This window comes from Amblyomma maculatum, chromosome 2 (genome assembly GCF_055883805.1).
Source record: "Amblyomma maculatum isolate TAMU_Amacu chromosome 2, ASM5588380v1, whole genome shotgun sequence".
NCBI lineage: Eukaryota > Metazoa > Arthropoda > Arachnida > Ixodida > Ixodidae > Amblyomma > Amblyomma maculatum.
The window spans coordinates 173,615,943-173,630,909 of record NC_139345.1 but is presented as its reverse complement, the minus strand read 5'-3'; the positions used below and the strand labels follow the sequence as shown (position 1 = coordinate 173,630,909).

At 49.8% G+C, this 14,967-nt stretch overlaps 1 protein-coding gene across 1 annotated transcript in view; it reads left to right on the top strand.

Annotated features, from left to right (window-relative positions):
• LOC146200458 (glutathione S-transferase 1-1-like) overlaps positions 1-14,720 on the top strand; it is a 74,470-nt gene extending 59,750 nt beyond the window's left edge. Inside the window, exon 5 of the mRNA XM_084595523.1 lies at positions 14,365-14,720. Within this exon, the coding sequence (XP_084451649.1) occupies positions 14,365-14,502 (138 nt within the window). The 3' untranslated portion in view covers positions 14,503-14,720. The remainder of the gene's footprint in view (positions 1-14,364) is intronic.
• Positions 14,721-14,967: the final 247 nt, after the last annotated feature.

The following is a 14,967-nucleotide window of genomic DNA, read 5'->3' as shown; positions in this document are numbered from 1 at the left end:
TCATGGTTCGGAAACCATAAATTTGCTACGCCGGTAAGATAGAAAATCACGTTGCTTAACTTCGTTTCCGCATCCCATTTGTTATAAGCGCTCACTCGCTCATAGGATGTGAGCCAGTACTCGTCGTCATGGTCGTCAGTGCCGCTGAAGGTGACAGGGTCTCGCTGGCGGAGGGAGCCGGGACAGATGATGGCCGAGCCAACTTGTACGGCTTGGTAGTTAACGTCCTCAGGCATCGCAGGAGATGGTAATGTGCGGCTGCGGAGTTCCAGGGCGAGAGGATAGATCTTAACTGGCAGCTCCACCAAATATAAGATGGGTGTTTATTGAGCAGATCAGCAGGACTCGATTAGCAGGACTGGGCAGAGTAGCGGCGAGCACAGCGACAGCGAACACAGTCAGGTCCAACACACCTGGAATGTTCCTCGTGCACTTCTTCCTCTTCTCCATATATATATATATATATATATATATATATATATATATATATATTATCAGGCATGCGAACAGACGCGAACAAGGAAGTGCAAAAAGAGGCTCTCCGGAATAGAAGTGAAAGAAGAGGAAGCTCACTATATCTTGGTTAGCACATCAGCCTAACGGGCAGAACCACTTTGTAAATAAACCTTAACAGTGTGGTGGAAGGTGCTGAAAGATCACCACGGATTCCTCTCTACCTCGTTCGAGCCGACGACTCGCTGGGCTCTCCCCTTTGACACCCACAATGATTCAAGATGGCGATGCACGGCAGCCAGGTCCAGCGGCACCCGCATGGCAGCATTACCGTGAGCCGCGGACCTTTTCTGGCAAGGCTGGCGAAGACGTGGACGACTGGCTCACCAATTACCAGCGGGTGAGCAAGTGCAATCGCTGGGATGCCACTGTAATGCTGGCAAATGTTTTTTTCTTGGACTCCACAGCCCTGACATGGTTTGAGAACCATGAATCGTCCTTAACGAGCTGGGAGCGTTCTGAAGAGAAGATTCGAAATTGTTTCGGGGATACCGCGGCAAAACGGAAATGCGCTGAGCAGACTTTATTCCAGCGAGCCCAAGGGCCTGGTGAAACATGCACAATGTACATAGAAGAGGTCCTAAAACTCTGCAAAGCGGTGAATCCGAGCATGTGTGATCAAGACAGAGTTGGCCACCTCTTAAAGGGCATCGCGGTGGACGTATATAACTTTAATTACAAAAAGACTTAGATTCTCTCACGGCCGTGATCAAGCACTATCGTACGTTCGAAACTTTAAAGCTGCGTCGCATAACCCCGAAATTCGGCCGTCTGCCTAACGTGACCACTGTTGCAAGCGTGGATTCACATGAGCCTCTGCATTTGGCCGACATGATTCGCCAAATTGTCCGTGATGAGCTCTCCCGCCATCAAGATGTGAACCGCAGTGCAATCCCCTATGATAGCTGCTCCTTGCAGGCAGCTCCCATCCAGCGCTCTTCTTGGCGTCCTACCGCTCCTCCTCCCGTCCGTGACCACCGAAACGACTCATATGGCCCTGCTCCCCCAGCTCGTACCCACTACAGGGCGCCACCTCCTCCGCAACAACCCCAGCGGCTGGACTTTGCTGATCGGTTCGATCCTGTTACCGAGGACTATTATTTGGACCGTGCTCGTGAACCACCCGTCTGTTACCGCTGTGGTATGCTTGGCCACATATCCAGATTCTGCCGTCGCCGGAACCCGCCACCACGCTAACAGCGCCAATGGTGGAATCGCCGTTCTACCGTGAGTCCAGAAGTCCGTGACCCGACATATCCCCCTCCTTCGGGCTCCTACCGCTACGTACCACCACGCAGCGACTCCCCAGTTTCTGATCGCAGCCTGACTCCTCCTGCCCGCCGCTCCCGACAATTGCCTTCTCCCCGCCGTTCTTCTCCGCCACCGGGAAACTAGCGTGTGCGGCCGATGGAGGTGCGGTCGCCAGGTCATCGATATTGCCAATTCCTCTACCGTTCGTTATGCTGAAGAACCGCTTGGAAGTGTGAGTGGATGGTGTTTGTGTTATGGCCTTAGTGGATACGGGTGCTACAGTTTCCGTGATGAGCTTAGATTTTAAGAACCGTCTCGGCCGCAAAATTATGTTTGGCTGGGATGGAACTGTCATATTTCGAGGTGTAGGGGGAGAATCGTTGCTTCCGCTTGGTATTTTTTATGTAAATGTAGCGATGGCTGGACACGAGTTTAGAACTGAATTTACGGTGCTCCCTCGCTCTACGCACGACTTTATTCTAGGAGTTGACTTTTTACAGCAGTGTGGCGCAACTCTCGACTTCAACAGTGGCGAGATATCAATAAGCCCCAGCCTTCGATCGGCCCTTATAGAAGAATCGCCGCGGGCAGTCCAAGTGTTTTCTGTCTTCGAGGATACCGTCGTTCCGGCGATGTCCGCCATCTTCGTCCCAGTTGTGTCTTCGGGTGCGGTTCCCAATGCCTTCGACGCTCTGGTGGAACCCGCTTCCCTTTCCGGTGCCAAAAAGAGTGTGTTGGTGCCCCGCAGCGTTAACGAGGGCCGTGCCACGCTTTGGACTGTCAACCATATCAATGAACCTGCCGTATTACCGCGCGGTTTGAAACTCGCAGACTTTGAAGAACGCCTTTCTATGCACATCGCCGCGTTCAGTGACGGCGTTGCTCGTTCAACAAGACGTCTTGATCATGCTAATTCCCATTTTAAGTCTATGATAAATAAATCGCTACCCACCAACGACCGCCGAATATTGATGGCGGTTCTTATGAAACATGCGGACGTGTTCGACTTTGCTCGAGATCAGCCACCACCGATTCCGCCTTCCCGCACCCATCACATGATCGACACTGGATCTGCACACCCAATTAGACAGACACCATACCGTGTTTCACCTTCTAAACGTAAGATAATTGACGAACAGGTCCGTGATATGATGCAAAGAGGAATCATTCAGGAATCATCTAGCCCATGGGCCGCCCCTGTGATTCTCGTGAAAAAGAAAGATGGCACCTGACGATTTTGTGTCGACTATCGCCGCCTCAATACTGCCACCAAGAAGGATGTGTACCCGCTCCCACGTGTTGATGATGCCATTGACTGCCTCCATTCAGCTTCCTACTTTTCATCTCTTAATTTACGGTCCAGATACTGGCAGATACCGATGCATCCGAAAGACAAGGAGAAGACGGCATTCGTGACTCCCGATGGGCTATATGAATTTAACGTGATGCCTTTCGGCCTATGCAACGCTCCGGCTACCTTTGAAAGATTTATGGACACTTTTTTGCATGGACTGAAGTGGAAAATTTGCATGTGTTACCTAGATGACGTAGTGATTTTCGGGAGGACCTTCGCCGAGCATAACAGCCGTTTAGGTGTAGTCCTTAACTGCATGGAGAAAGCGAGTGTCGTGCTGAACTCTAAGAAGTGCCGCTTCGGTGAACGCCAGATCGTTGTGCTTGGGCATTTGGTTGACAAAGACGGTGTTAGGCCTGACCCACAGAAGATTGAAGCTGTCAGCTGCGTCAAAGAGCCCAAGTCTGTGGAAGAACTCAGGAGCTTCCTGGGACTTTGCTCTTACTTTCGACGCTTTATCCCTAAGTTTGCTGACGTAGCCTACCCCCTCACATGCCTCTTGCAGAAAAATATTCCTTTCAAATGGACTCCTGAATGTGATTCTGCGTTTCGCCAGCTCAAGGTTCTTCTTACCTCGCGGCCCATACTGCGTCATTTCAGCCCGACAGCTCCCACTGAACTCCACACTGACGCAAGTGGCATCGGCGTGGGTGCTGTGCACGTTCCTTTACAGTCATCACCGATCATCATTCGCTTTGCTGGTTGGTGAATCTACGTGACCCCTGCGGTCGGCTGGCCCGCTGGGCATTACGCCTTCAGGAGTTCAATTTTACAGTGTCTTACAAAGGTGGCCGCCAACACGCTGACGCTGACTGCCTCTCGCGGCTGCCTCTCGCAACTACCCTCTGCGATGACAAGTTTGGCGACTATCTTGCCGCCGTTTCCGTACAATTTCCGGATCTTGCCACTTTCCAGCGAGAACAACGAAAAGATCAAGACTTGGAATCACTTTTTGAAAAAGCTCGTGATTCGGCATCTGCGAACCCTTTCTGCATTCGCGATGGTTTGCTGTATCGAAAAAATTACTCGTCTGGCAGTGCACGCTTTCTGCTAGTCGTTACGGCTAGCCTCTACTCCTCTGTTCTACAATCTATGCACGATGACGTTACAGCTGGGCACTTGGGGTTTGTCAGGACTCTTACGCGCATTAAGGAACATTTCTACTGGCCAAATATGCGTCGAACGACTCAGCGTTACGTGAACTCCTGCGTGCAGTGCCAGCGGTTCAAGCTCCTCACGACTTCTCCGCCGGGCCACTTACATCCGGTGACACCACCGACTACACCATATGAGCAAGTGGGTGTTGACCTCATAGGCCCGTTTCCCCGCTCGTCCAGAGGCAATCGCTGGGTCATCGTATGCGTTGATTATCTCACGCGTTACTGTGAAACTGCCGCCATCCCTTCCGCCACCGCTGCTGACGTCTCGTTCTTTCTTCTCCACGCTGTCGTCCTCCGTCATGGGCCTCCTCGTGTAAGTGTCAGTGACCGAGGCCGCCAGTTTACGGCAGATGTTGTGGAGCAGCTTCTGCGCTATTGTACTGGCCAGTTGCGTCACTCTACGCCGTACCATCCCCAGACAAATGGCCTCGTCGAACGTACAAACCGGACACTTACGAACATGCTTGCGATGTATGTTGACTCGCGGCACAAGAACTGGGATGACGTGATTTCTTTCATTGCTTACGCCTATAACACCTCGAAGCATGAGACTACTTCTTATAGTCCATTTTTCCTCCTCTACGCCCATCCGCCTCGATGTTTTCTTGACACCATTTTGCCGTTCTCTCTCGACACCGAGCCGTCTGTTTCGAGCACCCTCAGCCGCGCTGAAGAGGCTCGTCGGGTCGCACGATTACGCACTCTGGCCTCGCAGGACCGCTCTAAGCAGCGCTATGATCATCGGCATCAGGATGTCTCCTACCTTCCCGGCGACTTAGTGTGGCTCTGGACACCTCTCCGCAAGCGCGGTTTGTCCCAGAAGCTGTTGTCGCACTACACAGGCCCATTTATTGTGCTCAAACGCATCAATGAGTTGAATTACGTCGTGTCTCGCCAATGTTCCCAAGGTCGCCCCTCTCTGAAAACACAGGTAGTTCATGTCGCAAGAATGAAGCACTGCCACTCTCGCTCGGGACTGTGACAGCCCATGGGCTTCGTCTGCGAAGGGGGAAATGTCAGGCATGCGAACAGGAGAGAACAAGGAAGTGCAAAAAGAGTCTCTCCGGAATAGAAGTGAAAGAGGAAGCTCACTATATCTTGGTTAGCACATCAGGCTAACGGGCAGAACCACTTTGTAAATAAACCTTAACAATATATATATATATATATATATATATATATATATATATATATATATATATATATATATATATTGTAGTGTGGTAATCTTCATCGATATAACCACTGACATGCGTCGCGTGCTGCCGCTCTCAAGGACGAAGAAGTTGTTCGCTGCCTTGCTTTTTCGCCACGCCTGACGCTTCGCTGCGAGTCTCCCCTGAGCGGCTGGAATCACCTGGGTTCACCGAATAAACACACCCCTACAATTGGTGGAGGTGCTGGGTACGTTCCCATTCACCCTGGAACTTAGAAGCCGCACGTTGACCACTGCTTCCACCATGCCAGACGAGACCACCTCGACATCGGCGCCCCTACCAACCACGGTACTGTGTTCTGGCGTTCTACGGCAGCGTGATCCATGCCTCTTCAGTGGCACGGCTGACCAAGACGTCGACGACTGGTTGTCGGCGTATGAACGTGTCAGCAGTTATAACAGATGGGACGACACTATTAAACTAGGTAACGTAATCTTTTACCTGACCGACGTGGCGAACCTCTGGTTTCGCAACCATGAGGCAGACCTGCCATCTTGGTCTGCATTTAAGAAGAATTTTTCGGAAGTGTTTGGCCGTCCTGCAGTTCGCAAACTCCGAGCAGAACAACGCTTGCGTGAGCGCACACAGCATGCCGAAGAGTCATTCACAAGTTACATAGAGGACATCGTTGACCTGTGCAAACGTGTCGACCCAGTAATGTCCGAAGCGGCTAAGATCGGACACATCTTGAAAGGTATCTCCGAGGACGCGTGTCAGATGCTCTGGCTGAAAAATCCTGCCTCCGTCAGTGAAGTGATTAAACTTTGCCAGAGCTACGACGAGCTTCGAAAGCAGCGCGCTTCTACCCGGCGGTCCGGTTTTAGAGACGACACCATTTCTACACTAGCACTGGGTGGTTCTACTTCATCTGAGGACAGCCCTTTGATTCAACAGATAAAAGCCTTCGTTCGCGAAGAGGTCGCCCGCCAGCTATCCCTGGTCCCTCAATTACAAGACACTGGTCGCCTTGTTCCTGACATGGCTCCGTCTTTGGCCCCTACCATACGGCGTGCCGTGCAAGACCATATCGCTGATGTCCTTTCGCCCAGTTCCGTGCTCTCGCCCAGCCCAGTGCTTCCGACCAGCCCCGTGCCACCGCAAGTAACGGCACCACTAACGTACGCCCAAGTTGCGGCCAGGCCGCTAATGCCAACCGCACCTGTTTCCTACCAGGCCGCCCCTTCCAACCATCCTTCACCATCGCCTGGGTCGGCGTTCCATGTCCGTATTCCAAGGGTACGCCAACGCCCTACGAACCCTTGGCGCACCGCAGACAACCGGCCAATTTGCTACTCTTGTGGGCTGCCGGGCCATGTAGCCCGTCTTTGCCGCCAACGCCTTCCACCTTCTTGCCCTGACCCCTGGAACTACACGTACGACGCCGACCAGCCCTCGCCGAGAACTCAACCCGGTTCCGAGTTCGTTCCTCGGGACAATCAAACGTATACCTCTCGCCGATCATCTTCCCCTCGTCGCCGTTCACCATCACCGCTTCCCCGACGTTCTACCGGCGCTGTTGAGGGAAACTAACAGTCGCAGTTCCCGGGGCAAGAACTGCGCTTGGTTCGAACTCTTCAAGTCCTCCGTCTTCTCCCGCAAACGTAATACAAGTGTTCGTCGACGGTGTCGCAATACTCGCTCTTGTTGACACGGGCGCTGCCGTATCCGTCATCAGTGAATCTCTTTGCCGTCGTCTTCGCAAGGTGACCACCGCACTACCCGACTTTTCGCTTCGCACCGCTTCATCCCAGCGCATTCATCCCTCAGCAGCGTGCACGGCCCGTGTTCTCATCGAAGACGTCTTATACACCATCGAGTTTATTGTACTGGCTCACTGCTCACACGACATCATCCTGGGCTACGATTTCCTTTCCGCTCATCATGCCGTTATTGACTGCGCCCGCGCGGAAGTTTCCTTTTTACCTCTTTGTGATACCGTCTTGTGTGACGTCCCTACCCGGCCTGCAAAACTCCTCGTCGCCAGTGACACAGACATTCCTCCATTTTCTGCTGCCCTCGTTCCACTCTCCTGTGAAAGCGTTATTAGTTCGACTGTCTTCTTCACACCTTCCGACGCCGCTTCACGCCATCCCTGCCTCCTGCTTCCATTTGCTGTCCTCAAGTTCGAAGATGGCCTTAGTGCAATGTACGTCTCAAATCCATCTTCGTGCCCGTCCGTCCTGCTACGCGGCGAGTGTCTCGGTCGTATTGAAGAACTTGATCCCGAGCTTGTAAATACTCTTCCTGCAACGCCTACTTCATTAGACGTTAATGTGCTCAGCTCTTGCGATACAGCGACCGCTTCGACACCACCCGATCTTCTTCAACAAGCTATTGACGCAGATCTCCCACCCGCACAACGCGATCAACTCGCTGCTCTTCTACAGAACTTCACTTCTGCCTTCGACCTTCCTCACACTGCTCTGGGTCGCACGTCTGTCGTTACGCACGCAATCGACACTGGTACAAACGCACCTTTACGACAGCGTCCTTATCGCGTGTCGGCCTCTGAGCGCCAAGTCATTGCTGACAACGTGGACGACATGCTTCGCCGGGGCGTCATACAGCCATCTAACAGTCCATGGGCTTCTCCGGTTGTTTTGGTCACCAAGAAAGATGGTTCCATCCGGTTTTGCGTCGATTACCGTAGGCTTAACAAAATCACGCGCAAAGATGTCTATCCTTTGCCGCGAATCGACGACGCCTTGGACTGTTTACAGGGAGCCGAGTATTTCTCCTCTTTGGATTTGCGCTCCGGCTACTGGCAAGTACCGATGGCTGATAATGACCGCTCGAAAACTGCCTTTATAACACCGGATGGATTATACGAGTTCAACGTTATGCCCTTTGGCCTCTGCAATGCCCCGGCTACTTTCGAGCGCCTGATGGACACTGTTCTTCGTGGACTCAAGTGGCAGACCTGTCTTTGTTATCTGGACGACATCGTAGTTTTTTCTGCCGACTTTTCTTCTCACCTTCTCCGCCTAAAGGATGTCCTCACGTGTCTCGCCGGCGCTGGGCTTCAGTTGAATTTGAAGAAGTGCCACTTTGCCGCCCGAAAACTCACAATTTTAGGCCACGTAGTTTCTAAGGACGGCATTCTTCCCGACCCCACCAAACTTCGCGCAGTTGCAGAGTTCCCGAAGCCAACCTCCCTGAAGCAGCTTCGGAGCTTTATCGGCCTCTGCTCCTACTTTCGACGTTTCATCTTGAACTTCGCCTCTATCATCGCTCCTCTGACCCAGCTCCTTGCCGGCAGCTCCGACCTTTCCGCCTGGACTCCAGCCTGCGATAAAGCCTTCGACACTTTACGCTGCCTTTTGGTTTCGCCGCCCATTCTACGTCACTTTGATCCGGCTGCGCCTACGGAGATCCACACTGATGCCAGCGGTATTGGGCTTGGTGCCGTCCTTACCCAACGTAAGCCTGGTTACAGCGAGTATGTTGTGGCATACGCCAGCCGAACATTGACAAAGGCAGAATCTAATTATTCAGTCACAGAAAGGGAATGTTTGGCCATTATTTGGGCTATCGGAAAATTTCGTCCTTATGTGTATGGTCGACCGTTTTACGTTGTGACCGATCACCACGCTTTGTGCTGGCTTGCCTCTCTGAAAGACCCATTCGGTCGCCTTGCTCGCTGGGCTCTTCGTCTCCAGGAGTTTGACATTCATGTCATTTATCGATCAGGCCTAAAGCATACGGACGCGGATGCTCTTTCCCGCTCGCCATTGCCTAGAGATAATTCGTCTGACCACGTCTGTGCCTACGATTTGTCGACTCTTACAACTATCGACATGGCTACCGAGCAGCGGAATGACCCCTGGATCAATGCACTTTTGGATTTTCTCTCAAGTCCTACTCCCGGTCATTCATCCAAAGCGCTCGTCCGCCAAGCCCACCACTTCTCCATTCATGACGGTCTTCTCTATCGCCGCAATTATTTGCTTGATGGACGGAAGTGGCTTCTAGTCATCCCGCGTCATCTCCGTGCCGACATTTGTGCTGCGTACCATGGTGACCCACAATGTGCTCACGGTGGCGTATTGAAAACCTACACGCGCCTACGTCTGCGATTTTACTGGCGTGGAATGTACCGCTTCGTAAGACATTTCGTGCGCGCTTGCGAATCTTGTCAACGCCGAAAAACTCCTCAGAAGTCCTCTGTTTCGTTGCAGCCGTTACCCTGCCCTGCTCGTCTGTTTGACCGCGTTGGCATAGATCTCTATGGCCCTCTTCCGACTACTCCTGCTGGAAACCGGTGGATTATTGTGGCAGTAGACCATCTGACTCGCTACACTGAAACATCACCGTTACCCTCTGCCTCTGCAAGAGACGTTGCTTTGTTCATTCTCCACAACTTGATTCTCCGCCACGGGACTCCGAAGGAACTGCTCAGTGACCGCGGACGCGTTTTCTTGTGCGACGCTCTCGAGGCCCTACTGAAAGAATGTCGCATCATTCATCGCACCGCTACTTCTTACCACCCTCAGACGAATGGCCTGACAGAACGCTTCAACCGTACTCTGAGTGACATGCTGGCCATGTACGTCAACGACGCTCATTCCAACTGGGACCATGTTCTTCCCTTCGTAACCTACGCGTACAACACTGCGATACAGACCACCACCGGATTTTCTCCCTTTTTTCTTCTTTACGGGCGCGAGCCAACCTGCACAATGGACGCGCTTTTTCCCTACCGCCCTGATGTTTCTGAATCGACGCCACTCTCGGACGCCGCCCAGTACGCAGAAGAATGCCGTCAGCTCGCTCGTTCGCTTACAAAGGAAAATCAGTGGCAACAAAAACACCATCGTGACACTGGTGAGGCGCCTTCATATGCGCCCAACTCCCTGGTGTGGCTCTGGGTTCCTGCCACAACCGCCGGCCTGTCAAAGAAGCTTCTTGCTCGGTATCACGGTCCATACCGAGTCCTTCAAAAAACATCTCCTGTGAACTACGTAGTTGAGCCGGTTACGCCATCTGCGGACTTGCGTCGCCGTGGACGCGAAATAGTTCATGTGGACCGAATCAAGCCTTACTACGATCCGTCTGTCCTTTCGGCACCATGAGTCGCCAGGATGGCTCCTTCTCTGCCCGGGGGGAAACTGTAGTGTGGTAATCTTCATCGATATAACCACTGACATGCGTCGCGTGCTGCCGCTCTCAAGGACGAAGAAGTTGTTCGCTGCCTTGCTTTTTCGCCACGCCTGACGCTTCGCTGCGAGTCTCCCCTGAGCGGCTGGAATCACCTGGGTTCACCGAATAAACACACCCCTACAATATATATATATATATATATATATATATATATATATATATATATATATATATATATATATATATATATATAATTGAAAGGCAAATGAGAGGCTCGTTAATAGAGCATTAAAGGAGCGAACGGCCTCAGAGTGCAAGGCAAACTTTTTTTTTGTTCATTCTTTTAACATTTACGGGAATGTTGTCGTGTGTTGATTATCGGAATAAAGAGCATTAAATGCAAAGCGGGAAGAAAAACAACGCGCCGATGGTGGGAGTCCAACCCACGACCTCCGAATGTCGCGTTCAGTGCTCTTCCAACTAAGCTACATCGGCGGCTGTCCTCCCCTCCGCTTGCTTGGGTATATATGTTCACAAACTGTTTTAAACATGTGAGCGTGAACCAGCGCCATCCTCATCCCTAGCGGCGGATGTGAAACATCCTGTTATACCGCAAGCGTCACGTAGCACGTGATTATTAGGTAGGGCGGCAGCTGGGCAACAGCCCTCTTACGCTACCATTGCGACTTCCAGACTGCCAAAACCGAGACCCTCGCAAGCTATTAGGCAGACAATTGAAAGGCAAATGAAGGGCTCGTTAATAAAGCATTTAAAGGAGCGAACAGTCTCAGAGTGCAAGGCAAACTTTTTTTTTATTATTCATACTGTTAACATTTGGGAATGTTGTGGTGTGTTGATTATTGGAATAAAGAGCATTATATGCAAAGCGGAAGGAAAAACAACGCGCCGATGGTGGAAGTCGAACCCACGACCTCCGAATGTCGCGTTCGACTGACCTGACTACTTTGGCTACTGTAGAGATCAGTATTAAACTCCTCGGCTACTTTGACTATCTTGTCCATATCTATCACATATCTTGTCACTATCTTGCACTAGCAGAATATGACTAGCAGCTTACTAGTATTGTTCAAGAGGAAAGTATGCAAAAGTTGCCTCTTACCTGTACTCACCTATAGGGCTGAAACGTGGAGGCTAACGAAGAGGGTTCTACTTAAGTTGAGGATAACGCAGAGGGCTATGGAACGAAAAATGGTAGGGGTAACATTAAGAGATAGGAAGCGTGTAGAGTGAGTCAGACATATAACTCAAGTTACTTCTAGTGGAAATCAAGAAGAATAAATGGGCATCGGTGGGACATGTAGTGCGAAGGGCCGATAACTGATGATCGCTCAGTGTAACAAGCTGGATTCCAAGGGAAGGAAAGCGTAGCAGGGGGAGGCAGAAAGTTGTTTGGGCGGATGAGGTTAAGAAGTTCGCCATAGTCAAGTGGATGCAGCTAGCACAGAACCGGGTTAATTGGAGAAATATGGGAGAGGCCTTCGCCCTGCAGTGGGTATAGTCACGCTGATGATGGTGATGATAATGATGATAAGCTTCTTCTAGCTGAACGTGCCGAATACACATGACTCTAGGAGAGCCAATATTTGGGCTGGTCGTTTTGAACTTATAACTGCTCATATTTTGACAGAAATGTACCCCACAAGCTGACTGCCAGTTGTTGACACTGCTTGCACATTTACACGCACAAAAAAAGAAAGTAAGCTCGGAAATTCGCTCTGTCTAAAGAAAAGAGGTCTTTAGAAGCCAAAAAACATATAAAAAGAAACGATGACAGCCAGTGCGTTTAACAACTTGTTCTCGCGCAATTCTAGCCTCCGCACCAATTTCGCGTAGCTATCTCGAGAACAAACTTTTCTCATATCATTCATATTGTTACAGATGAGCAAGGAAAAAGAAGCGGGCAGTGGCGCGGTCAGGAGCGCTCGCGCTAGGCCCGCTAACATTTTTCATTAAACATCATCTCACGCCCATCGAGCATCATCACTCTGTTCTCTGTTCTGTGTTCAGCGGCTTGCCGCGTAAAAATATCACGAAGTTACACTCCCCATAAAATTAATCTTTCCCGCACTGTAAGTATTTCAATTAAGCCTCGTAGCAGTGCGTTGTACCTGACTTAGCCACGATCTGAGGAGCTGAAAATGACAGTTTAGTCTCCTTAAACCTGTATAGTATACCAGCTAAATATATATATATATATATACTTAAGGGACATCGCTTAACTGCATGCCTGACTAACAATGTGCCGTAATGAAATAAGTAAGCGAAACATCAGTAGCTCGTGGCAAGTCGCAAATTGAATACGTCTTCGTAAGAAGCTGGAGCGCTATTTATAGCGAATGAATACGCAAATATCAGGTAAATTTCGAAGTTGCAATATTGAGTACGTGTTAGTGTATGCCAGAACTCACACTTGCATACACGGTCTTGACATTTGTAAACCAATGTAGGTGCTAATAGAGACAATGAACCCCAAAGAACTTCCGGTATCAATGACACGATGCTTTAAAAGGTAACGGGAAGCAGATGCAAGACGAAGTATCACTTAGCGACTAACAAATCACTAAGTAAGGTGATGTGATGTCTTGTGTGTCACGTGACACTATAGTTTTCCGTCATGAGAGACCCAGTAGACTGAACCACTCCAAAGTAGTACGGCCATATTTCTCCATGACAGAACTTTACCAGAATATGGCCCCCTCACAACGCGCCAGTGAAGCTGTTTACCTCCATTTATTGTTGAATGTTCCCGTGAAATTATGTTTGCTGAGTTGTTATTGCAAGAAATATTTTTCCCTCTCCTATTGGGCAGCTCTGCTGCCTGCTGTAGTTGTAAGTAAAAAAATAAATTCGTGCCACGCTACTATGAGCTTTTAATCCAAACCACCGTTTACCTCTTCTTTAATACAATAGTTATCTTTATTAGAAAACCACATGCGTCGACATCGTCGCTTCACTCTCTTGACTTATCTCCAGCGAAAGTAAATTCACTGTTGCAGAACAAGTTACCAACAAGTTTATTTGTGAGCAGGTGCAGGTGGGAGGAGGTTTAGCTTGCAGCATGTTCAGTCGGAGATGAAAGCGACAAAATATCCTCATTATCCTTTTTGGGTAGACTTTGCAGCGAGACGAATTGGCCAATCGACTAGTCATCAACCGTACAATAGACGCTCTTAAATATAGTTCGCCTCGACTATTTGAGTTCTTCGGGGGGAGGGGGGGGGGGGGGCGGAGGAACAGTGGGTAACTGTGTAAGCAAATACTGCAGGATGTATTGGTCACATAATCACATATGCCCAGGCAAAGATATGGTCATCAGACTCTTCATACATCCGGCTAACGGTTTGCCAACATCCTAATAAGAATACTGGCCGTGCTTACACGTGCATACGCCATGTCCTAATGCGTGGAAAATCATTCTTTTCCATACAATGCTAAGCCAATGGCCGCCGCGTTGCTGCCCATTATTAAGGAAGTCCAGCTGCAAACGTATTGCTGCAAAATAACTGCAATTTATTACAGCGTAATGTATGATAGTATGTAAACAGTACAGTCGATAACAGTGTAGACTTTACAACTTTGTTTGACAGTGTGCGAAAAGATGATTGCCGTTGCTGTGGTCTGCATAATAATAGAAATCGGCCAAGAATTAGTGTACAGAGATATTTTTCCAGATTCATATTTACATCAGAGAAATATTTTTCCTTCTCCAGATTATTATACCGACTTTCTCGCCTTTTCTATTTCGCAGCTTCCAGCTCTTCGGAGGGAGAAGTATCCTGACCTGAAAGCCTACTACGAGAAAATCAAATCGGAGCTTCCATACTTTGACGAGATAATTCAGCAGGGAATAGACATGTTGAACGAGCGCCTTAATGGTTTGAAATAGGCGACCGCGCATTCAATGTACACAGCTGCGCTATGGTCTATTGGTCGCTAGTGGTGCTGACCATCTCAAGAAACAGTTAAAAATAATTAAACGACAGCTGTAGCCATGTGCACTGTAATAGGCTGTTTAAAAGGTCGGCGCGCGAAGTTGTGTTTCGCAGGGTGAACGCGATATCGAGTGGGTACCGGGACAAATACAATTAAAAGCCTTCATGATTATGTACTAAACTGTTTCTTACACGGCTGAAGTACCGCTTTGCTGCCGGAACTGTCGAGAAGCATTTTGGTCCGTGTGAACACGATCTACGTTTCGTTTGTAATGTTGTCCCTAACAATAGTGTGCCGAGTTTTCCTGAGAGGTTGGAATTTTTTTGCAGGTCTCCTATGAAATTAATGATTAAAATCCCGTATTGATCACTCGCTCCATTGGCAGCGACAATCACTCTGACCTCTTTGTAGCCTTAAG